The 25832-nt window shown below is 48.8% G+C and overlaps 1 protein-coding gene across 1 annotated transcript in view; it reads right to left on the bottom strand.

The window, feature by feature from the left end:
* EMB2737 (embryo defective 2737) overlaps nucleotides 1–25832 on the bottom strand; it is a 108346-nt gene that overhangs the window by 27014 nt on the left and 55500 nt on the right. Inside the window, exon 2 of the mRNA XM_086502266.1 lies at nucleotides 24326–24390. Coding sequence (XP_086358392.1) covers nucleotides 24326–24390 — 65 coding nt within the window. The remainder of the gene's footprint in view (nucleotides 1–24325; nucleotides 24391–25832) is intronic.

The raw sequence follows: 25832 nt of genomic DNA, 5'->3' as shown, positions 1-25832 counted from the left end.
TGTGCGCTCTCTACATGTGAGGATTTGCGGTCTTCAAAACAAAGATAATGTGGAACGAAGAGATAAAAGAACTCATGGCTTTGATGGGGGTTCATGAGCCAATGCACTCAAGAGCTTGGAGAGTGGGCAACAAGAAAAATGGGAGCAAGGGGAAACCTCGAAAGAAAGGGCACTCATCCTTCGTTTTCCCTCCATGGAAGCAAAGGAGGACTTTTTGAAGAAAAGACCAACTCTTAAGAAAACGGGCATCTTCCTCGGGGATGACCTTACCCTCTCACAGATAGCTCAGATGCAAGAGGTAATGCCAGAGATTAGAGCGGCAAGGGCAAAAGGTACAATTGCTTTTTACCGAGATGGAAGAGTGGTGATTTTGGAGCCACGCTCTACATGACGGTGTGAGACCTATGGGACCACACTCAAAGTTGTTACCTAGAATTGTAATGGATCTATGCGTCTAGATGCGGGTGCTTTTGAGGAAAGTTTTAGTGGGAGAGATATCATCTTCTACTCTGAGACACGTCAGGCCCCTGGGCAGTCTATGCCTCACATTAGTGGATACAGATGGGAGACCGCATGTAGACAGGAGACACGATCAGAGCATAGAGAGTGGGGCTCAGGTCATTTAGATGCAGCGTCATTTAGATGCTTTGCACACATTTGCTCATGATAGTGTGTTGTCTGGCAACCTTGGGAAAACCAAGGTTATGGTATTCAGCACCACATCACAGTGGGTCAGGAGGTCAGCAGCCACATTTACCTATGGCCAAGAGACAGTGGAGTACACAGATGCATAACCTTATCTTGGGGTGGTGTTTTCATTGAGGAGAGCAGCAAAGACTAGACTGACAAGAGCTTATGCCACCTCAGTTTCAGGAACCACGAACAAAGCTCTGGCTTTTTGACACTTTAGTGGCTTTAGCTATGCTTTACAGAGTTCAAATATGGGGACCCTCAATAGACCACCATGGCAGAACTGGCAGCACGGATTGATGGATATGTATGGAGAGGCCACTGGTCTCTATGATTTCTCGGATGATCCGGGCTAAGGCCTCAGTCCCACATGAGACTATCTGAGCCGAGCTATCCGCCCCACCCCTCGTGGTTGAGGCATTGACTAGATCAGAATCCTTTATACACACTGTATGGGACCTCCCCAGAGATAGATACGCTCGGCTAGCCTTGGAGTCATCCCGACAGCTAGCATTGCAAGGTGACACAGCATGCTCGTATGGGCAGATGACATCATGGTCTCAGTCACATGGTTTCAACCATAGTAACAGGGAATGGCCGTTTTCAGGTCTCCGTTCCCCGTTCCCATTCCAAGTTCCCGTTCTGAATCCCCGTTCCGTGTTTCAAACGTGAGTACCCATAACAGGGAATGGCATTTTGTTCCGCGTTCCCGTTCCCCGTTCCCCGTTCCTGTTCCGGTTTGGATGCACCTTCCCTATCTCTCACACGGACAAAGATCACCAGACTCGTACGTCAGGATCTGATTCGGCTAGATACCAGGAGCACATGGATACAACCGACACAGGAGTTGGGCACGAAGATGGCTTTCTATAGAGAGCATCTTCTCCAACTCACGAAGGACGGTTTTGTGACTAGGCCTGCATACATAGATACACACGTATCTCATGGGATACGATGTGCTATTGGGCAGATATGCACATCCTCACATCAGCTTCAGATTGAGACTGGCCAACAGAGGCTAGGATTTGTCATCACGTAGAGCCAGAGACAGAGCTGCACTACACATGTCACTGCCCGGTATACTATGAGATACGAGGCCACTTCCACAGTCTGTTCAGAGAGGGTTTTGGACCATATTCTAGAGTCATGAGATATGAAGATGAGAGATGTCTTGGATTGTTTCTACTAGAGTTGCGCAGACATAGAGACAGCTTGCTCAGAACATCACAGAAGAGCCAGTATCTGAGACAGATCACAGACTTCTTTACACCAGCCAGAGACAGCCAAAGGAGCAGTCATCACAACAAATCTCAGATCCCATCCACACCAAAGGTACGCGGATCGATTGAGCCATTGAGCTAGGTAGATCCAGGTGCCCACGACCACGGGGAGGCTCACATCATCGACGGAGGTGGCAGCAAAGGATCCAGACCATCCTAGCTCCACATGCGAGACGACCAGTTACAATATTGCGAATGGAGGATATCGATGAGATTCGGCAACGGCCGATGAGGGATCTCATATGATGATTTGTATCTCATTCGATCCATCTTTGTTTCAGCTAACCCATTATATCAGCCCTCACCCCATCACCCCTCCCCACCTATTTCGTTTCAATTTCAATTTTTCAGTTCTTTGTACTTTTTGTACTAAGACACTGTATCAGATTCACCAATTGTAACTTTTGGTCTCATAGGTCACTTTGGCCTCTTGAAGACGTTAATAGAACATTTCATTTTATCTCTCTCTCTCTCTCTCTCTCTCTCTCTCTCTCTCTCTCTCTCTCTCTCTCTCTCTCTCTCTCTCTCTCTCTCTCTCTCTTTTATAGATGGCAAAGATGTCTGGATCTACAATAAGCGCATGAATGGTATGCCAAAGATCGAACCCATCTACCTCAACATGTCTAGCAACCAAAACTATGCTCATAGCTTAGGTAAAGATAATTTTACTCGATACTTTGGAACTTGACAAAAGCAGCTGAAGAAAAATCCTTGTAACACGGGTGAAGAAAAACCAATTTATCCTCAAAGCCGAGAGAAGTGTGGCTGATGACCATAGAGGCAAGTTCCTTTGATGAAAAATCTTTATCGAGCAAGGTGATATCCTCAACTTTGCCTTCATCTGACCCCGTTAGAGTGCACGAGAGCCACTCCCGGACATTGACACGAGCGTAGGCAGACTCCACCAGGCAGCCAACGGCCCTCTTTGAGAGAGAACTTCAATACGAACACCAATTTTACGTTGTAGATCTTTGGAAAATATCATTGACAAAATTAATCCCTTACTCGAACCCAAATGGCGGTGAGTGATAAGAGGTTGGAAGTGGAATATGCACGGACGTAGGGGTATGCGCGAGGGAGTGCGGGGGAGACCCTATGCCGGCTGTGCAGCGGACAAAAAGGGTGGACAAGTGGGCAGCGCATAGTTACCCGGAACGGGAAATTGCAACATGCATAAAATGTCATTCCTTGTTTCGGATACTCACGTCTCAAAAACACGGAACGGGATCCAGAACGGGAAATTGGGATGCGAACGGGGAGCAGAGACCTGAAAATGGCCTCCTTGTAACTATGGGGCAGCCAGGACGGCTAGACAGGGCAAGCGCAGGTGGCGGGGGTATGCGCACGTGGCGGGGCAAAGTGCAGGTAGCGGGGGCAAAGAGCGGGTAGGGGGACACAGTGCAAGTAGGCGAGCATGGCACGCGCACATAAGGCGGGTCGAGGACGAGAAGGAGAAGCATGGCAGCGACGATAGGCAGTCCTAGGGTTCACAAGGTTAGCACATTGAAGCTCCTCTCTCTCTCTCTCTCTCTCTCTCTCTCTCTCTCTCTCTCTCTCTCTCTCTCTCTCTCTCTCTCTCTCTCTCTCCCACTTGGGCGAGAAAAGGGGCTGTACTCTTTGTACCTAAGAGACCTCGGGAGATGCTCGGTGGCCTATCACCCAAAGGAAGTACAAAAGAGGAGTGACAATGTGTAGGCTATATAAACATCAAGATGGTTTGCACAATGAATGTAAAATGAGCCACTTCGTGGGAGTGCATAATGTCATCCGATCTGGCCCTGATCTCGAAGGAAAAGAGCTGACGACCGCGCCCATGTGTGAAGGAAGACACATCGATGTTGCTCCGGGCTAAGAAGTCCCACTGGCTGCGAAGCAGCTCTGTCCAGATGGCTGTCAAAAACCTGGCCGAAGGGGAGGATTGTGCGCCTAGAATGTGGGCACATCGAGCCTTCCACATAGTCCGGAGTGTGATGCTGTATATCATGGTGAAAACTATGTCTCGCTGATAGAAATCCAATTGGTGACTTGCATCGGGGATCATCGGGGATTTACTCATTTCTGTCGAGCCCAAAGTTCTGAGTAAACCCATCTTTGGCCGACTTACTTACTGAGTAAATCCTTTGAAAGCTGTCGATCCCATCCTCTTTCGAACCCAAATCTTGCAACCCACCTCCTCTGTCAAACCCAATCTTTGCATTCTCTGTTGAACCCACTTTGGCCGACTTATTGAGTAAATCCATTTTCCACAGTAAACTCTCTTCTCGAGTAAAACCATGGCCACACGAGCTTCATCCCGAAACAAGCTTACCTTTGCCGGGGTTGTGGCAACACCCCCAAAAATGGACAGCATCAGTCGCCTTCAAGGTGAAGTTGAAAGACTCCGCAAGGAGAATGACGAGCTGAAACAAAAGCTCATCGCCATCGAAACTCGGCTAGTTGCAGTGGAGAACTACCAGATGGAGGAGATGGAACAGATACAAACCAAGCTCGCCAAAACAAAGGAAGAAGTGGAGACTACCCTTACAAAGGGGGTCAAAAATCAAGTGCAAGAAGCTATCATCTACAAAGTTGACGACCGTGTGGCGTCAACGCTACGCGAGCAACAACGGCAAAAAGAGATCGCCCTCAATGTTCGCATTGGTGGGCTGCCAAGTGACTGGCACGGGGAGGGAGACCTCAAGTTCCAAGAAGCCATTGCCCGCATCCAAACAACAACTCACATGATCGAGTGGGATCCAACAACAATCGACTTTATCACACACGAGCATCGCACCAATCATGCGATCCTCACTTTAAAAACAAATGTGGACCGAATTAAACTCCTTGAACAATCAAGGCTTCTCAAAGGCACTAAAGTCTCGTTCGCAGACGATCCTACCCCCGGCCAACTCAAGCAGAAGAAGGCAGAACTCAAAAGGTACGAGCAGCACGCACGGCAGGAAAATGGGCAGTCTATCGAGGAGGAAAAGCCATCATTCAGGAGTTCCGAACTCCTAAAATGGTTCCCCTCTCCCCTACCCCCCCTTAGGTTTTAAGTTTGTTTATCCCATTTTATCTTTTGTTCACCCTCATTGGACCCTCAGTCCTTAACTGAGATGTATCTGTCCTTCACTTAGAAGGAATCTTTGTAATGCGTTGTTTTTCGGTCCCATAGGTCATATCTGACCTCCGTGGACAATAATTCAATCTCTCTCTCTCTCTCTCTCTCTCTCTCTCTCTCTCTCTCTCTCTCTCTCTCTCTCTCTCTCTCTCTCTCTCTCTCTCTCTCTCTCTCTCTCTCTCTCTCTCTCTCTCTCTCTCTCTCTCTCTCTCTCTCTAAATATATATATATATATATATATATATATATATATATATATATCATAGTTACCCGGAACGGGGAACGGGGAACGGCAACATGCATGAAATGCCATCCCCTGTTTCGGATACTCACATTTGAAACACGGAATGGGAAATTGGGGTGGGAATGGGGAACGGGGACCTGAAAATGGCCATTCCTTGTAACTATGCTCTCTATCTAATTCCAGTTTAGTGTAGCACACATACCACGCATAGCAACCCCTACTCGCTACACCTTTACACCGGAGACGGACTCTGTCTACGTAGATGGGATCTATAGACGCCTGTGCACTGAGGAGCCAAGGCGACCTCTGGAGGAGCTTACTAAAATACTGACACAAACATTGCATGATGCAACAGCAGAGGCATACCCACATTCCCAGTCTAAGCAGAGACGACGTTTTGGGAGCATGCCCCAAAACGGTTGGTATGATGAGGAGTGCAACGAGACGAGAGCCAGGCTTCAGAGGAAGGTGCTTTTGGGGGACATCACTCATAGACAGTCACAGATTGCCTTCCAACACCTAGTGCAGCGGAAGAAGGAGCATTTTTGGCTCGACTAGAGCAAGATCTATATCAACTATTCTTGAGTCATGACTCAGGTGAGGCATGGCAACTCTTTCATGAGCACTCTTCCCCTCCTGCCATTACTTCTACAGAGGCCAGGGGCCAGTATGCGTCATCTCTGTACACAGTTCTTGGACTACCGCCTCTTCTCAACCCCTCGAGCTATGCCCACACACATGTGCTTTTTTCACCGCTGAGATGGTGAAGAAGGCCATTAATAGGATGAGGACTGGGAGAGCATATGATCATGATGGCTTAGTGGCTGCGCATTTTATACATGCCAGGGATCTGCTCGCAGAGCTTCTAGCAATGATGTTCAATTGTGCCATGTGTGAGGGTTTTCCTGATACTTGGAGTTTATCTACTATTGTACTATCTTCAAGTCAGGAGACCCTATGGAGCTTGAGAATTATAGCACTATCATGATTGGACACACATTGGCACGGTTGTACGCATCCATTCTTGAGCAGCACCTAAGTAGATGGGCAGAGAGGGAGGGTATACGCACACCCGGGCAGGCAGGTTCAAGAGAGGTTTTTCTACCCTTGACTACATTCTAACACTCAGAGCCATTATTGAGGAGGGCAGATCACATGGGAGACAAATCTATTGTAGTTGTGTGGACTTCCGCAAAGCATTTGGCACAGTGCCTAGAGCTAGATTGATGCGCAAACTACAAGAGATGGGAGTACCCACAAAGCTGATTTGGGGGATTATGGCATTATACAGGTCAGTAGTAGGGCATGTACGCACTCCAGAGGGGTTATCTACATTAGTTCACTCCGCTATCACAGTGAAGCAGGGCAGCCCGCTCTCTCCTACTCTATTTGGTATGTATGTGGATGAGGTTTCTGACTATATTGAGAGAGAGGGTGATAAAGGTGCATAGTTGGCAGGAACATGCATTCCACTATTGTTATATGCTGATTATATTGTGTTGATCTCCGACTCTTCGAGGATGCAACGTCACTTCGATGTTTTGCATAGGTTTGCTCACGACAGTGGTTTGTCTATCAACCTTGGTAAAACCAAGGTTATGGTCTTTAATACCACCCCACAGTGGGCGAGGAGATCAACACCCACATTCACATACGGCCATGAGACAGTGGAGTATACATATGCTTACACCTGGTCTTAAGTGGACCAACATTTTTATTGAGGAGAGCAGCAGACATTAGACTGACTAGAGCACATGCAGCATTGGGTGGATTGGAGAGGATGTGTTCACAGATTCAGTTTCAAGAGCCTTAGACGAAGCTCTGGCATTTTGACACTCTAGCCGCTTCCGCATTGCTCTATGGAGTTCATATATGGGGGCCTTCATTGGACCATCACGGGAGGTCGGGTCACAATGATGATGGGGAGACATGGAGAAGCCTCTAGTCTCTATGATCTCGCCGCTTATTAGAGCCAAGGCTTCAATACCACATGACATTCTTCGAGCAGAGCTCCACTATTGGTTGAGGCGCTTACCAAATCAGTCTCCTTACACCACCGCTTGTGGGACCTCCCCAGAGACAGATATGCCCGCCTAGCACTTGAGTCCTCTCAAAAGTTAGCTTTGCAGGGAGACACAACATGCTAGTATGGGCAGATGGCATCATGGTTTCAGGTACATGGGTTCAACATGGACAGATTGCCCCCCTTCCAGTACTCATTAGATGCACCATCTCTGACTCTTACACAGTTCGAGATCACCAGGCTCATCCGCCAAGACCTGACTCAGCTAGATACTAGGAGGACTTGGATACAGTCGGCACAGGAGTTGGGCACGAAGATGGCTTTCTATAGAGAGCATCTTCTCCAACTTACTGAGGATGGTTTTGTGACGAGGTCCAGATATATGGACACCCACTTATCTCATGGGATACGATGTGCTATTGGCCAGATACACACATCTTCACACCAGCTTCGGATCGAGACTGGTAGATACATCGGAGTACCAACAGAGGCCAGGGCATGTCCCGTATGTCACATGGAGCCTGAGAAAGAGTTGCACTACACGTGCCACTACCCAATTTACTATGAGATACAAGGCCGCTTTCACTGCCTGTTCAGAGAGGGCTTTGGACCACTCTCTAGAGTCATGGGGTATGAGGACCAGAGATGTCTAGGTCTGTTTTTGCTCGAGCTGCGCAGACACAGAGAGCCTGATGAGAGGCAAGGCTAGCCAGTCTCAGAGACGGATCACAAACTTCTTTAAAGTGGACACTAGGCAGCCAGAGGAGCAGCTACCACAGTAGAGCTCACATTCTCCTCACACCAAAGGCACCTTAATCGATCGAGCGACCGAGCTAGGGAGATCTAGACGCCCACGACTACATAGGACTACACAACATCGACGGAGGCTACAAGAAAGAATTTGGTCACTTCCGCCCGACATGCACGATGCTCGGTCAGACTATTGACCATGGAGGAGATTGATGAGGATGATGGGTCTCCTATGATTTAGCTCTTTAGAGGATTGCACACCCTGCTCATCTTCTATCAGCTCTCACCCATTATATTCTCACACGCACACCCACACTGTGTTGTATTAGCCCCCAGTCACTACTTTTACATCTAACAGTTAAGATTTTAGTTTTTCACTTGACTTCATTTTATTTTCGTACCCAAACATTGTATTAGATCCAGCAAGATTGTATCAGTTTGGTCTCATAGGTCATTTTGGCCTTTTGAAGACGTTTAATACAACATTTCATTTCTCTCTCATCATGGTGAAAACTGTCTCGCTAACAAAAATCCAACTCGTGACCTGCATCGGGGATCATTTGTAGAGTGCTCTCTCTCTCTCTCTCTCTCTCTCTCTCTCTCTCTCTCTCTCTCTCTCTCTCTCTCTCTCCCTTGCTGCTGGCTGTGCCACCTGGGCTGCACCCTACGCCACGTCTGTGCTCTGTGCTGCAGTCCTTGCGCGCCACTTCCCACCTGCTGCTGCTGCTGCTGCTGCTGCTGCTGAGGTGCGCGCCACTTCCCACCTGCGGCTGTTGACGTGCGCACCACCTGCCTGCTGATGACACGCGCGCCAACTGCCTGCTGCTGACCCGCGCCACCTGCTTGCTGCTGCCTGCACGCCACCTGGGCTGCACCCTGCTGTTCAGCTAGACTGCGCCCTCCCCCCCCCCCCCCCCCCCCCCCCCCCCCCCCTCCTGTTGTGACAGTGCGCCGCCACCCCCAACCCCCCACCACACGGGATTACTAGCGGCTGGCCTGCGCCCCACCCGCCCCAACCCCCCCCAAACCCGCAGATTTCCTGCTGGGAAAGTTCAGAATTTCAGGATTTAAATAATTTGCAGCATTGACAGAAAATTGCAGAAAATCAAAAATGTATGATTGATATGGGGAACACATATGTATGCATCATGCGGGACAGGGATGTATGTGTGATGTGGACATAGTGGGTTGACTTGGCAGAAGTGCAGATTGTATTTTTTATTTTTGATGGATGTAATGACTGCTTCGCCGGTATGTAAGCCCCATCCGAAGCATAGTAACAGGGAATGGCCGTTTTCAGGTCTCCGTTCCTCGTTTCCATTCCAAGTTCCCGTTCCGAATCCCCGTTCCGTGTTTCAAACGTGAGTACCCGTAATAGGGAATGGCATTTTGTTCCGCGTTCCCGTTCCCGTTCCCCGTTCCCCGTTCCGTTCCGGTTTCCCATTCCTGGTAACTATGATCCGAAGGCAACTTTTGTGCTTACAAACAAGCAGATTACACAAATGGAGAGGGAGATGAAAGACTGGAAAGCCGATATGGAGGGATGGTGGAAAGAGAAGGCCAACCTTCTTCAAATACTTCTCAACGAAGGCGCGCAGTGGAAGAAAGAGAAAGAGGACCTGCACGCAGAGCTACAAGCAATTAAGGCGGACTCCAAAGCACTTAAAGAAGAGGTCTCAGCTCTCAAGCGAGAACTTGCCGATAGAGCGAGCAGTGGACTAGAGGAAGGGGAATTCCAGCCTTCGGTAGTAGAGGAAATCAAGGTCATCAAAGAGCAGGTACGGATGATCAAAGAGGAGGAGAAACAAAAGATGGTAAAGACGTCTTCGTGGATGGATGTGATCATGAAGACGCAAAAGAAGGCGGATGAGGCCGAGAAGTGGATAGAAGTCGCTAAGAAAGGCAAGGGGAAAGAAACCACATCTGTCCCCACTCCTACAATCATCAACATGACTCTAGAAGAAGAACAACGAAGGAAAACAAGAGCTTTGCATATAAGAGTAACCGGTCTAAAAGACCGAGATGATGTGGAAGGGGAAGTTGAAGAACTTCTCCACATGATGGGTAGTGAGGCTACTCATACAAAGGCATGGAGGGTGGGGAAGAAGACACAAGGCAATGGGGAGACTTCAAAAGGGAGAGCTCTAATCATCCGTTTCCCATCCATGGAGGCAAAGGACTTCTTGAAGAAGCGTCCTACACTAAAGAAAACGGGCATATTCCTTGGAGATGACCTCACTCTCACACAGCTTGCGCATATGAGAGAGGTAATGCCAAAGATTCAAGCGGCAACGGAGAAGGGAAAGACGGCCTTCTACAGAGATGGCCGGGTTGTGATTGTAGAGCGGCGCTCCACATGACGGTGCGAGACCCGTGGGACCACCCTCAAAGTTGCCACGTGGAATTGTAATGGATCTATGCGACTTGATGTGGGCGCCTTTGAGGATAGTTTCAGGGGAAGAGACATCGTCTTCTACTCTGAGACACATCAGGCCCATGGGCAGTCTATGCCTCACATCAGTGGATATAGATGGGAGACTGCCTATAGACAGGAGACACGATCAGAGCGAAGAGGGCGGGGATCAGGAGGAGTGGCAGTGTTATTCACGGAGGAGTTGCAGCCATTGATACATATAGCCCGCAGAGATGAGCAAGCTAGGTACATGTGGGTGAGGCTGAGAGCAGAGACAGACAAATATCTTTACATTGCTATTTGCTACTTTCCCCCGAGCACGTCAGTGTATGCACCACCCAGAGGACAGTCCCCTTTCTCTATTTTGGATGATGACATATGGGAATTCTCTAGAGATGGTGACATCATCGTTCTAGGGGATTTCAATGCTAGGACTGCCCATCATCAGACAGTATTTTATGATACTTCAGAGGAGATGCTGAGAGAGCTGGATGCTGCAGAGACAGGTCTATCCAGACTATCACAAGATGGAGAACACACTGAGTATGGACGACACTTGATAGACATGGGGACTGCACATGGATTGGCCATCTTGAATGGCCTACAGAGATTTCCCGCCTCAGGGGGTTTTACATGCTTTCCACATAGACATGAAGCCAGCACAGTGGACTATGTCATGGCACAGCCGAGCCTCATCTCTAGTATCCAAGATCTCACGATTGGACCCAGACCTGTTGGTGTGGCAGTGGATCATGCTCGTGTCAAAGACCATCTCCTTTTAGTTTAGTGTAGCACACAGGCTATGGACAGCAACCCCTACTCGCTACACCTTCATGCGGGAGACTCTGTATACATAGATGGGATCTACAGACGCCTATGCACAGAGGAGCCCGGGCGACCTCTGGAGGAGCTTACTACTATATTGACACAGACACTACATGATGCAGCAACAGAGGCGCCGTTCGGGGAGCATGCCCCAAAACAGTTGGTATGATGAGGAATGCCGGGACACTAGAGCTACACTTCAGAGGGGGTGCTTTTGGGGGACATCACTCACAGGCAGTCACAAATTGACTTCCGACGCCTAGTGCGGCGGAAGAAGAGGGCATTTTTGGCTCGGCTAGAGCAGGATCTATATCAGCTGTTCTTGAGTCAAGACTCACGTGAGGCATGGCGGCTCTTTTGGGAGCACTCTCCCCCCCCCCCCCCCCCCCGCCATCACTTCTACAGAGGACTGGGGCCAGTACGCATCATCTCTGTACACAATTCCTGCAGCAGCCCCCCCTTCCCGACCCCCCCGATCCATGCCCACACACATGTGCTTTTTTCACCGTGGAGATGGTGAGGAAGGCCATAGACAGGATGAGGACTGGGAGAGCTTACGACCATGATGGTTTAGTGGCTGAGCATTTCACACATGCCAGAGATCTACTAGCAAAGCTTCTAGCAGTGATGTTTAACTGTACCATGTGTGAGGGCTTGCCTGATACTTGGAGCCTATCTACTATTGTACCTATCTTCAAGTCGGGAGATCCTATGGAGACTGGGAATTATCGCACTATCATGATTGGACACACATTGGCACGGTTGTACGCATCTATTCTTGAGCAGCAGCTTAGTAGATGGGCAGAGAGGGAGGGGATACGCGCAGTCGGGCAGGCAAGGTTCAAGAGGGGTTTTTCTACTCTTGACCATATCTTGATAATCAGAGCCATCATTGAGGAGGGTAGATCGCATGGGAAACGGATCTATTGTAGCTTTGTGGATTTCCGCAAAGCTTTTGACACAATGCCTAGAGCTAGGTTGATGCGCAGATTACAGCAGATGGGAGTACCCACAGTGCTCATTTGGGGGGTCATGGCATTATACAGGTGAGTAGTGGGGCAGGTACGCACCTCAGAGGGGCATTATACAGGTGAGCAGTGGGGCAGGTACGCACCTCAGAGGGTCTATCCACCCCGATTCACTCCACTATTGGGGTGAAGCAGGGCTGCCTGCTCTCTCCTACTCTATTTGGTATGTATGTGGATGAGGTTTCTGACTACATTGAGAGAGATGGTGATAGAGGTGCACAGCTGGCAGGGACATGGATTCCAATATTGTTATATGCTGATGATATTGTGTTGATCTCACACTCTCCGGAGGGGATGCAACGTCACTTGGATGCTTTGAATAGGTTTGCTCAGGAAAGTGGTTTGTCCGTCAACCTTGGTAAAACCAAGGTCATGGTATTTAATACCACCCCACAGAATCAGGAGGTCAGCACCAGCATTCACATACGGCCAGGCGACTGTGGAGTATACAGATGCGTACACTTACCTTGGAGTGGTTTTTAGTGGGCCAGCATTTTCATTGAGGAGGGCAGCAAAGACTAGACTGACCAGAGCCCATGCAGCATTGGGTAGATTGGAAAGGATGTGTTCACAGGTTTAGTTTCAGGAGCCTAGGAAGAAGATCTGGCTCTTTGACACTTCGGTGGCTTCTGCATTACTTTATGGAGCTGAGATCTGGGGACCTTCATTAGATCATCACGGGAGGACAGGCCGCAGTGATGGATGGGGGGACATGGAGAAGCCTCTGGTCTCTATGATCTCGTGGCTCATTAGAGCCAAGGACTCAATACCACGTGCTATTGTTCGAGCAGAGCTAGCTGCCCCCCCACTAGTGGTTGAGGCGCTCACCAAATCGGTCTCCTTCATACACCGCATGTGGGAACTTCCCAGAGACAGATATGCCCGCCTTGCACGAGTCCTCTCGACAGTTAGCCATGCAGGGAGATACAGCATGCTGGTATGGGGAGATGACATCATGGTTTCAGGCACATGGGTTCAGCATAGACAGATTGCCTCCCTTCCAGTACTCACTGGATGCACCCTCTCTGACTCTTACACAATCCGAGATCACCAGGCTCATCCGCCAGGACTTGACTCAGCTATACACCAGGAGGACATGGATGCAGCCAGCACAAGAGCTGGGCACGAAGATGGCTTTCTACAGAGAACATCTCCTCCAACTTACGATTGATGGCTTTGTGACGAGGCCGAGATACATGGACACCCACTTGTCTCCTGGGATACGATGTGCTATCGGCCAGATACGTACATCTTCACACCAGCTGCGGATCGAGACTGGGAGATAGAGCAGAGTACCAGCAGAGGCCAGGACGTGCCCCTTGTGTGACATCGAGCCTGAGACAAAGTTGTACTACACATGCCACTGCCTCGTCTACTACGAGATACGAGGTCGCTTCCATTGCTTGTTCAGAGAGGACTTTGGACCATTCTCCAAAGTCATGCAGTACGAGGATCAGAGATGCTTGGGTTTGTTTTTGCTCGAGCTACGCAAACACACAAAGAGCCTGATGAGAGGAGAGGCTAGCCAGTCCCAGAGACAGAGCACAGATTTCTTTAGAGCTGCCACTGGACACCCAGAGAAGTTACTACCACAACAGAGCTCGTCGTCTCACACCAGAGGCACACTGATCGACCGAGCAATTGAGCTCGGAAGATCCAAACCCCCACGACTGCGGAGGACTACATAGCATCGACGGAGGCTGCATCAGAGGATTCCAATCACTTTGGCTCGACATGCACGACGCCCAGTCAGACTACTGACCATGGAGGAGAGTGATGAGATCTGCTAGCGACCGATGCTGGATCTCTTGAGATCTAGCTATCCCAGCTAGCTGCTGTTCACACCTAGTAGTTTAGGATTACATAGTATTTTATTGTGACATTTGTCATTTCATTTTTGTCATTGTTGTCATCTTGTTACTCTGACTCTGACTTTGTATCAGATCCACCACATTGTAACTTTCTGATCTCATAGGTCACTTTGGCCTTTTGAAGACGTTAATATAACATTTCATTTCATTTCATCTCTCTCTCTCTCTCTCTCTCTCTCTCTCTCTCTCTCTCTCTCTCTCTCTCTCTCTCTCTCTCTCTCTCTCTCTCTCTCTCTCTCTCTCTCTTTTTTGTTTTTTTTTTGGAAAAAGTCAGGGCTGTATATTACTGAGTACAATATAACCCCCTGCGGATACCAAAATAGCCTATCACGTGGGGTGTACAAGCTGAATGTAAGGAGGAGAGCCACTATAGTGACTACTCGACTAGAACAATCTCATGGTGGTCGGTGTGAGGAGTGGAGGAGAAACCACTGAGGAGGGGCATAATGCCAAGTAATCTGACCACCTGTCATTGTGAAGAAGAGTGGGGATCGAGCCCAACGCCGAAGGAAGGCAAATCGACCAGCCTCGGCTGCTCGTGATGGACATGAGGAAGAATCACACTGCCAAATCAGTGTGTGAATGATGTCCAGCCAAATGGCAGTGAGGATATCCTGAAGGAGCTGTGGAGCCGCGCTGAGAATGTGAAGACAACGAGCTCTCCAAACATTCCATAGTGTAATACTAGTGATGACTCAAAAAACTTCGTCTCGTGTCTGAGTATCCCCCTGCCAAGCAATCTGTGGATAGCCAAAGTCCCTCGCCGATAACCAGTCGAGGTAAGCATGAAGGCTGGATCTGTGGCTGAGCCCTCGTAGAAAAGATGAGGTCCGGGCATCGGCATCAACCATGAGACAGATCCCCAAGTGAGAAATCCATGTTGAACACCTGTTCTACTGAGTAGAAAGCAAACTGCAAGCCACACTACATGGGAAGCTGAGCATGACCAAAGACAGGTGACTCAAGTAGTCGCAAAGAACAGCGAGTACATAACGGATCATGACCCATAGTAGCTAGCCAAGTCCCAACTGGAAGTCCAGCATGTGCAATCATCCACATGAAAAAGGAAATACGACGAGCCGCATGTAAATCCCAGATGGCGGACCAAAACTGCTGCAGATAGGCATGGGAGAGGCCTGAATGTAACCAGAAACGCATACGAGTGGGCTGCTTTGGTTGCTGTCTCAGCAATGCTAACCTTCCAATCCTGACAGTGTACTCAAAGAATGATACAGGTGCACCGGTGGGGTCAGAGTGAGGCCAATGCCACTCTCTTGGGTCCCAATAAAGCTGAGATAAGGCACGACCTTCCCACACCCAAAGCCTCCAAAGTGCAGCATCAGCGGAAGCAAAACTGGGGTCAACACAACGACGCTTCCCGCGTGAGCCAACTACTCATACGGCCTCCCATCGAGCACCGGGAGAGAGAAATTGTGGAGAGGTGGCAGTATATGTCAATCTAGCATGAATCCCCTGAGAGTTGTCAGTATCAACTGTGAACAGCATGGTGTCCGAACGAACTAATAAGAGAGTGCTCTGATCAAAGAGGCCTTCCCAGCCACAATGGGGGGGCATCTGAACCGTGCCTCGCATGATTGCATCCCACTATGAAGGAACTGCAGAATCAATCTCAAGCAGTCTGTCTGTCACCCCGCGACCAATGTCATAATGTTCAGCCACAAAATCTGCATCCAGCATACGTGTCTCATGAAACAACTGCATAGAGGCAGCAGGGCCAGTGTCCCAAGCAGCCCAATCAATGTGAGTCCTCTCTCCAAGCTGACGAGGTGGAGTTACCGAATCAAGAATTGAAGCATTCCAAATGAGAGGTTGGCGCTCAATCTCCTCACGACATGAGGGAGGTGATCGGATGATAGCTCGCCGCATGGAAACCCAAATCTGAAGGAGCGATCGGAGGAAGGGTGAGAGGGTGGAGGTGGACAAGGGGGCATCCGTAAAGAGAAAACGATACCCTGAATGCCAAGTATGACCATCTCTAGTGCCGAGTCGTGGAGTCACTGTGCAAAGAGCGGCCTGAAGTAGCATCTTCCAAGGTTCTTGGCCGGGAAAAAGACCCCGAAGAATAAGCTTGGTAAGAAGTGCGCGGCTCTGTAACTCTGGATCAATAATGCCAAGGCCTCCCTCTGACCTAGGTCGAATGATCGTGGGCCAGCGAACTCGAGCACGAGTATCAATAGTCCCATCTGTGCCACTCCATAAGAAGTTCCTCACTAGTCGGCGGAGCTGAGCTATCACACCAAAATGTAACATCCAACAAGAGGCCGTATACCATACTGTAGCCAGAATGACCTGGTTGGCGACCAATGCACGGCCAGCCAACGACACACGACGTGAAGACCAATGGCATAGCTTCCTGCGAATAGACTGTAGTACGGGTGCAAACTGCTGCTGTGAGGAAACATCAAATCCAACCTAAAAGCCCAGATATCTGCATGTTTGACCCGGCTGCAGCCATGTGAAACCATCAACCACCCCCCATGTAGGTATGTCATCACTGCCAACCAGTAACCCATAGGATTTATGCCAATTAATGCGTGCACCACTGGCAATGCAAAAAACCTGAAGGGCCTCCCGCATGGCGTCAAGAGCAGGTAGCAAATAGCGCAACATGAGCATAGTGTCATCAGCAAACTCCTGATCGATCAGGTCTGGTGTTGTAGGTTCTGGCATGGTCAAGCCACGAAATGCATGACTCTGAGCACGAAGAAAGTCAAACATAGTCTCTCCCACAAACAGATACAGATATGCTGCTAAAGGACATCCCTGGCGGACAGAACGAGAAAGCTCAAAACTGCGACTGACACGACTACCAATAGTAATAGCACTGCTGGCAGTTCTGTAGAGAGCGGAAATGCCTGAAATCCATCTCGAAGGGAAACCCATCCTGGCTAAAGATCCTTCGAGAAAGTCCCACTCAACATGATCGTATGCTTTCTCGAAGTCAAGGATGAAAAAAGCGAGCGGTCAGAAGATGATCTGGCCCACTCTACTGCCTCATAAAAAGTGAAGATATTATCCAAGATGCATCGATCCATGACAAAGCATGTCTAAGAAGTATGAATAATATCTGGTAAGAACGGCCGCAAGCGATGACTGAGCAGTAACGCTAATATCTTATAGACCGAAGGGAGTAGGGTAATCGGGCTCCAGTGTCGGAGCTGAGAGGTGTCACCCCCCTTCGAAATAAGAGATATGAGACCATAACAAAGATCCAGATGCATATAACCTGATGCAAAGATATCCTGACAACCGCTAAGCAGTGGTATATGCAAACCATCCCAATATGTCAAAAAGAAGGCTCTAGTGAGGCCATCCTCTCCTGGACAGGAGGATGGATCAATACTCTATATAGCAGCATGAAGTTCTGTAAGTGTGAAGGGTGCCAACAAGATCTCTGCCATAGTGTCTGTACAACGATGTTGAGTGTGTTGCCAGATCTGCTCACGTGCAAGTAAAACCTCAGGAGTGCATACATCAGTAGTAAACACTGTCTCAAAATAATCTGCAGACATATCAAGAATAACATCAAGATGCATATGTAGTGTCCCCTGAGTATCGCACAAAGTCCACAGGGTGGTGCCAGGAGGGCGTTCTTTATGCGCTGCGAAGAAGTCTTTATTCATTCGATCAGCTTTAGCTATCCAATGAGATACTGAAGCATGATGAGTGAACTCAGACCTAGCCTCCTGTACGCAATGTATCTCTTCTGTGAGCTCTGTCTGTCTAGCAGCGAGATAAGCATCCTGAGGCCACTCCTCAAGCAAGCGCTGAGTGGAACCAAGAGGGATGTGAAGATCAGACTCGCGAACTCTCAACTGACGAATGAATAATAGCAGTCTGGTCACGGCAGTAAATACTAGACTAAGTAATGCAATGACCAAGAAACTCTCCAGGGGGTCCACAATAAGAAGCATCCGTGGACCATAAATCACGAATCTGTTGCTGCAATACTTGAGTGGTGAGAGATAGAATGGGAGGTGTGATGGCTCGCCAATCAGAGTCACTCTCAACGTTGTTGAAGTCACCTCCAACAACCCAAGAGTCTACAGCCGGTAGAACAGCAGCCAAGAAGGACCAAAAAGTAGCCCTTTCTCGAGGGGTAGAACGGGAGGTGTGATGGCTTGCCAATCATAGTCACTCTCAACGTTGTTGAAGTCACCTCCAACAACCCAAGAGTCTACAGCCGGTAGAACAGCAGCCAAGGAGGACCAAAAAGTAGCCCTTTCCCGAGGGGTAGTGGGTGCATAGACTGACATAAAACCAATGACAGATTCCCGAATCCGAATAGAAACATAAACCGCTCTGCCAGCGACAAGTGTGCCATGCTGTTGAACTGAGGCCAAGTAACGTGGTCCCACTGAGATGCAAACACCACAACTCTGTCCATGAAGGCCCAGAGCAGGCTCCCAAAAAGTGCGGGCACCCGAGGGCATGAGATTGCCAAAAGGAGTGGCAATCTTATGCTCCACTAGTAGTATATCCACAGTGCCCACTACATGAGTGTGTAAATCTCTGCGAAGTAAAAGCTTACGGGTACCTTTTACCCAAGAAGTCTGTAAACCATTAGCATTCCAAGAAACTACATGTAAATCCATAGACTGCATGAAAGAGTATGTATAGTATCTGACTAACTGCGCATCTTCTTGGAGGCAGTTGGACCATCCAAGGGGTGAGCTTCACGCAGTAGGAAAGCAACCCGCAAGCCCTCTCTAAAATAAGGTGTCTCATTGCACCAACCGCGGACCTCAGCTTGTTTACATTGCATTACCGATGCTGCAGCTTTGACACCCCAAATGCGTATAGACATAGGAAGCACCACATCTGAGGAAACATGAATGACCATAGGCAATGAATGGCAAGCATAAACATCACTCCACTCCATAGCACCAGTACATGAAGGGTAGTGAGGTGACAGAACATCGGGAGCTGAAGTAGACAACCATAAATGAAGCTGAGCCATAGTCTGGGCGTGCACAAAATGTAGAACCTGATCCTCAGACCATTCCTAAGCAGCGTGGAATGGAAGGAAAAAGGAATGGGTAGGCTGAGAGCGACTGCCAATTAAAGAGGGAACACAACCTCTCTTGTGATGCATAAGGTAGAGTTGTACCCGCAATGGCCCTTCTGAGTCACCGCACATCTCTGCCCGATGAGTGCCCCAGGAAAGAGGGCAAGAGCTGAGAAAACTGCGTGGGACGTAAGTATCAGTTGCTGAGGGAGGGGGAGGACCAGAAGGTGGAGGGGGGAGAGTAAGGGCAAGTGGAAGAGGAGGAGGAGGGAGAGGGAGTAGCGGGGAATGGTCCATCTGCATGGGAACAGGGACCTCGGGAAGAGGGGAAGGAGTGGGCGGTGGAACTGCAGGTGAAGGAGGAGGTGGTAGCAGAGGTAAGTGATCCTGTGACGAAGAAGAAGAATGGCGAGGAGATGTAGGGGGTAAGGGGGTGGCGGAAACTTGAGAGGGAGCAGGAGAGGTAACACCAGGGTCTGGCTGTGTTGTTGGTTGCTGACGAGGACGGAAGAAATGATTACGACCCACTGTCTGCCATGCTGCCTCAATGGGAGCTGAAGCAGAGGGAGGAACAAGGAGGGTCGGAGCTCGAGGAACGCCTGTAGGCTGTTGAGGTGTTTTACTAGTAGGAGGAGGAACCGGCTGTTGACGTTGACCATGTGGCTGAGCAGGATTGCCACGAGCCGGCTGTTGTTACCGTCGATGGCGTGGCAGGGTGGGGCAATCTCGCGCCAAGTGTCCCGTCTCGTGACAGCGTAAGCACTGTCTTGGGCGGCCAATGACTACCATTCGGAGAGAGTAGTCGCGATCGCGCACAGCCACAGTAACTGTATCAGGTAATGAAGAATCCGCAAACACCAAGACCTAAATGCGAGGTGGGCCAGATGAGAAGATACAGGATCCTGGAACTACCCTGCCAAAAAGAGCAGCAATCATCTGAAGGAGATGTTCATCAATAAAATGGAGAGGCATATCCGGGAAGGAGAGCGTCAGAGGGAATCTGGGAATAAGGTGTCGGCTGTCAAACTCCTCAGTGGAAAGCTCGGGATACCACCTCGTCAAGTAAATCATCCTGCGATCAGAGAGTATCGGAGAGCGAGCCAGGAGAGCTAAGGCAGTGGCGGGATCGGAAAGACGTACCATGAAGATGCCCCTGCCAAGGAATGTAAGCTCTGAGATCCGCCCCTGTGTAGTGCCCAATGCAGTCTGACACCAATCACGTATTGAAGATCGAGGAGGAGACTGTCCAATCATCCGGCCAACCAAGGCATGCTGAGGCAAGTGTTGTACTTTAGAGTCAATGCGTGTCAACAGGTCGCCAGTGCAGTCCACGCGACAGGCAAGTGGTAATGGAGCGCCGTGTGTAGCACTCCACACCAGCATAGCCGCCATGAAGAATAGGCGAGCGCAGGCAGTAGATATACGCTCGCAGAGGGCGGGTAGGGTTTCGCACAATTAGGGTTTTCGGACAGTTAGGGTTTAGGCAGTTAGGGTTGCAGGCGGCTAGGGTTTCGCAGATGCAGGGGCGTGCAGACTGCTAGCAACAGTTAGGGTTTCGCAGATGCAGGGACGCGTAGGCAGCTGGTCGTGCAAACAGGTTCACACGCGCAGTTGCAGGACGCGGCAGAGCGGGGCTGAGTAGCGCAGGTCGCAGTAGTTCGCGCGCAGTGCAATTCGCGCGTAGGGCAAGTCGCAAGTCGCTGTTAGGGTTTCACGCAGCAGAGCAGGTCGCCTCTCTCTCTCTCTCTCTCTCTCTCTCTCTCTCTCTCTCTCTCTCTCTCTCTCTCTCTCTCTCTCTCTCTCTCTCTCTCTCTCTCTCACACACACACACACACACACACACACAAAGGTGGCCCATGCCAAACTTGAAGCCATAGCAAGAATCCTCCTAGTTGTGCACCGACACTCTCCCTATATCTTCTTCATTTTATTTTTCCCTCTATCCAACTTTCTAGTTGTGAGAGTGCACGTGAGAGAGAGAGAGAGAGAGAGAGAGAGAGAGAGAGAGAGAGAGAGAGAGAGAGAGAGAGAGAGTAGACAACGCAAAACACTATGTGTGGAAGAGGGGGCGATCAGCCCCCCATGACTACTAGAGCAAGAGACCACTCTATACAATCAAATGTGTGTGATCTATGGAAGCGAGTACCCCCCTGGCCCCATATATAGGTGCCCAGGGGGAGGTAGGGCAATGCAGAGAAAACCCCACGACCCATCATATAAATGAATATAGGGCGCCTGGACATAATGAAGGCAGCCGGCCTAGAAGTGGGCGGTCGGACAATGCAGCCTATATGCATATGCAAAGAGTGGCCAACCTGGAGGTACACTAGCCGTACATGCATGCCCTAGACCTGTGAAGCAGTAGACTGGTGTAAGTCTAACACTCCGTCTCAGCACCTGATGTTGAACAAACCGCAATGTCTGCAACAGTCTGGGATGTCGCAACCTCTGAGAGATCTCCATGGTAAAGTGCCGTCACGAGCAGTGTAGCAAACTATTGTACTCCGCCAATACAGGGTGAAGATACTGCATGAAGGTCTGATTGTAAAAACAACTCCTTGTCGTATAAGAAGTGCCAATAGACCTGCAAGTGTCCTGCCCAATAGGATCTGTGGTGTCTATAGTCAAACCATCTAGAGAAAATGGGAAAGCCCATGAACCGTCATGAGAATGACCGGAAGTGCCAATAGACCTACAAGTGTCCTGCCCAATAGGATCTGTGGTGTCTATAGTCAAACCATCTAGAGAAAATGGGAAAGCCCATGAACTGTCATGAGAATGACCGAAAGCTTGTCAATGCATGAACCTATAACCCAATGTGGCCAGGTGGCTAAGTTGTGCAACACTCCAGGAAGGCCAAAAGTAGCAATTTGCACCGTAAACGTCCTCCGAAACAAGGAAAACCAGACTAAGCAATCTGCACTGTAGAAGCTACCGTAAGCTGCAGCAGTCACCGATAGACCGCACGGACCACCACTAGATGGTGTCCTGTCAGTAGGTAGGGTAATCTAAGATGAGGGAAAATCCAGACTCAAGCTGCTCTGTGAAGGGCCTCTGAGAAGAGGTGTGGTCAAACCAAGCTGTCTGCACCGTGATCATCCTGTATGAAGAAGAGAAGCCAAACTGAGTACTCTGCACTGTGAATAATCTTGGAGAAGAGAAGTGGCCAGACCAATCTGTCTCCGTCGTCTTGCTTGTAGCTCCTACCTCCAATCCTCCGGTGTCAACGAAAACATAATCCACACCAACAACGCCACCAAACCGCATCTCGGTCTGGCTCTCAATGTGAATGAGCTGGGAGGTGGCCTACTGCCCAGGTCGGGGGATAAGTCTGCTAAAAGGTTACCGAGGGTGACTGTAAGCAACTCTGAAGGTAGCAATTTAAATGATCAGGAGTGTAGAAGAGCAACTGCACTACCATCCAAGCCAAGTTCCGGGCGATTCCGAATGTAGTTGCGGGATGCCTGATCTCTTGCATCTTGCGGGTAAACTCTCCAAGAGAGTCCAAAGCACTGAAGTCCCACTCCAGTCTATAGATCCAAGCAATGAACTTGTCCAAGAAGAGATCCAAGATCCTCTTCCTAAGTCCATGTAGATGCTCCTATGTAAGCAAGTGATCTGACATGTCGAGGTCAAGTGGTAAGAGTTTGTCCACCCAAGATGGTGGTGTCTTTCTGGGAATGTCGGAATCCCATACGCTCATGTCTCGTGTGAACTCCTCTGATGAGTGCATAGGTGTGTCCATAGCAAACCACAAGTCACCACCCCCTCTAGAGTGTGCAACAGTCAAATGATGTCTGGAATGAATGAATCTCCCAAGGATTGTACGCCTGTAGATGATCAAGTTGATGTCGAAGATACCGTGTACTGCAGTAGTCACTGAGAGACCGCATGGACCACCATTGGATGGTGTCCTGGCAGGAGGTAACTTCATCCTCTGTGAAAAACTCAAACCATGTGGCTGCTGTTCACCCAAAAACGCAACTGCGAGGTGATGAAAACGCTGCTGTCCAGTGATTTTCAGCGTGCTCGTACACTCCCGGCATGGTCTGAAGCGGTGCAAAGGGTCTGGGGAGGGTGGTGAATCAAGGTCACAACCCCTGGTGGGCTGGAAATAGAGTAAACAGCAGTGTATAATGGCTGAAAACTGATGGAAATGAAGAGGATCAGGGCCGGCAAGGCACCGGATGCCAAGCAAGGTGGGATAGGCAAGATCCAAGTGGGCCAAGGCTGACACTGGCCCCCTTTGCTGAAAACGCAGCAGCTCCCAAAAAACGCAGATCTGATGACTGAAAACGCAGATGGAGGGAGGGGTTTTCCGCGATGAAAATGCCCAAAAGGGCCAACGCAAGCAGCCCAGCAGAAAACGCGGGCTGATCCTTCTTGGGAGAGAAGACCCGATGCGGTGAGATGATGCACCTAAACCATGAAGAGCCTAAGCTCTGATACCATGTGAGAGTGTGCGTGTGCGGAAGCGTGAGAGAGGAGAGAGAGACAGAGAGACAATAGACAACACAAAACGCTATGTGTGGAAGAGGGGGCGATCAGCCCCGCCATGAACAAGAGACCAGTCTATACAATCAGATGTGTGTGATCTATGGAAGTGGGTACCCCCCTAGCCCCATATATAGGTGCCCAAGGGGAGGTAGGGCAATGCAGAGAAAACCCCACGCCCAGCATAAAAATGAATATAGGGCGCCTAGACATAATGAAGGCGGTCGGTCCAAAAGTGGGTGGCCAGACAATGCAGCCTATATGCATATGCAAAGGGTGGCCAACCCGGAGGCACACAAGCCGTACATGCATGCCCTAGACCTGTGAAGCAACAGAGTGGTCTAACAATAGTCCCTATAAGCTTCTCTTTGCTCCAACTTTCGCAAGTAGGCAACATTGGTATCATGTGTGTGTGCAAGAAAGCGTGCATTCTCAGGCTTACGTGGAAAGCTACCCTGTCATGACAGATAGGACCTAAGTAGTGAATATCAATTGATGACTTAAAGTTTTGAGAATATTGTTAGCTTGAACAAAGATTGAAGGTTTACTTCATACAGAAGGAATCAACAAACTTATACCTTCTTACATGCATTTTTGAAATCATCTCACAGGTTATTGCTAGGGTTCCTACGGCTGCACATCCCTGCACAAGAAATAAATATTCATCAAAGTTAAGCAACAATCTGTGAGATCCATATCCTACATGAGAGTAGTCTTGTATTAAACACAACCAAAATCCTTCCTAGACAATGCATAGGAATCTGCAATTGAGAGAGAGAGAGAGAGAGAACCAAAGACGCTTTGATTTGTCCAACTCGTGTCTTCGTTACTGTTAACATTGTGCAATGGCGGACTTCCAAAATTTAAATTAATAATTAACTTATTCCTATAGGCTTAGGGATTCATTTCAAAGCTCAAGGCGCCCTACTAGTAGCATATGCATGTTGTCTTCCCGCTATCATTGTCGGAACCTTGGAGTTGATGTTTCTAAGCATGACAGTACAACTGAATCACATGCTAAAAGGAGTACAATAAATCAAAAGCATTATAGCAAAGACCAAATAGCTTTATTTGAAACCATAAAATCAAAAGAAATCCAGAATCTCCTCTCTGGCCCATTCACATTCATAGCAAGATAAAATCCAAACAATTGAAACACAAGTCGAAATCTCCCATAATTAGCCTCACAGCATCCCACAAGAACTCTCATACAGTACAGCTAGCAAAAAACAGTATAATATGCATAAGCCCAACCAACCACACTATTGTCCTTTGAATGTGATTCCTATGATTGAAATCTACCATGCACATCTTTTTTTTTAACTATGTATGGCTCTGAGACTTCACAAACAATACACCCAATGGCAAGGTAGGTACGTCCTTTCTTACAAGACGTCCAAGGACGATGGCACTGCCGGAGAGAGAAAGATGTATAAGAAAACCCACCAAGTATTAGTATTGTCATGTTGATCTACATCCTAGTGACCACTCATATCTTCACCATTGAACCAACATCAAATAAGAGCAACAACTTCTATGGCAGATAAAAGCATAAAGGCACATTGCTAAGCCTACAACTGTTAGCAAATACTCGGACATGATGAACAATGTGCAAACCAAGAAACACCAAAAGAAATTTATGTCTAGCCTGCAACAAAATTAAAGATCTACATCTAATTAGGAGAATTGAAAGTTATCGCAAAACTTCCTCCCTTTTAAGGATTACTTACATGGACTATTAGAACCCACCCTAAAACTTTTAAAACCTTTCAGTGAACTATTATGAAAAGCTCATTCTTACACAATACTTTTTTAATACAACTGGTAGAGTGGTCTCATGCAAATTACTTTTAGTCCTGTGCCACTTGAAAAAGTCCTGTAAACACCATTTGAGAGTGTGCTCTCTCCGCATTGTTAAACTATGGAAAAGGGTAATGATGCAAATATACAGCAAATTCATGATTTTCATAAGAGAGTGCTTGGCTACTTTCTCAACCTTCTTGTGATAATAGGTTCCACTATTGTGAGGTACTAGATGGATTGATGGTGTGCAATAAAAAGACATCAACATCAACAAGGTTATTC

This window comes from Adiantum capillus-veneris, chromosome 26 (assembly GCF_014529385.1).
Source record: "Adiantum capillus-veneris isolate H3 chromosome 26, ASM1452938v2, whole genome shotgun sequence".
In the NCBI taxonomy this organism is placed as follows: Eukaryota; Viridiplantae; Streptophyta; class Polypodiopsida; order Polypodiales; family Pteridaceae; genus Adiantum; species Adiantum capillus-veneris.
This window is presented reverse-complemented; position numbering and strand designations above follow the sequence as displayed.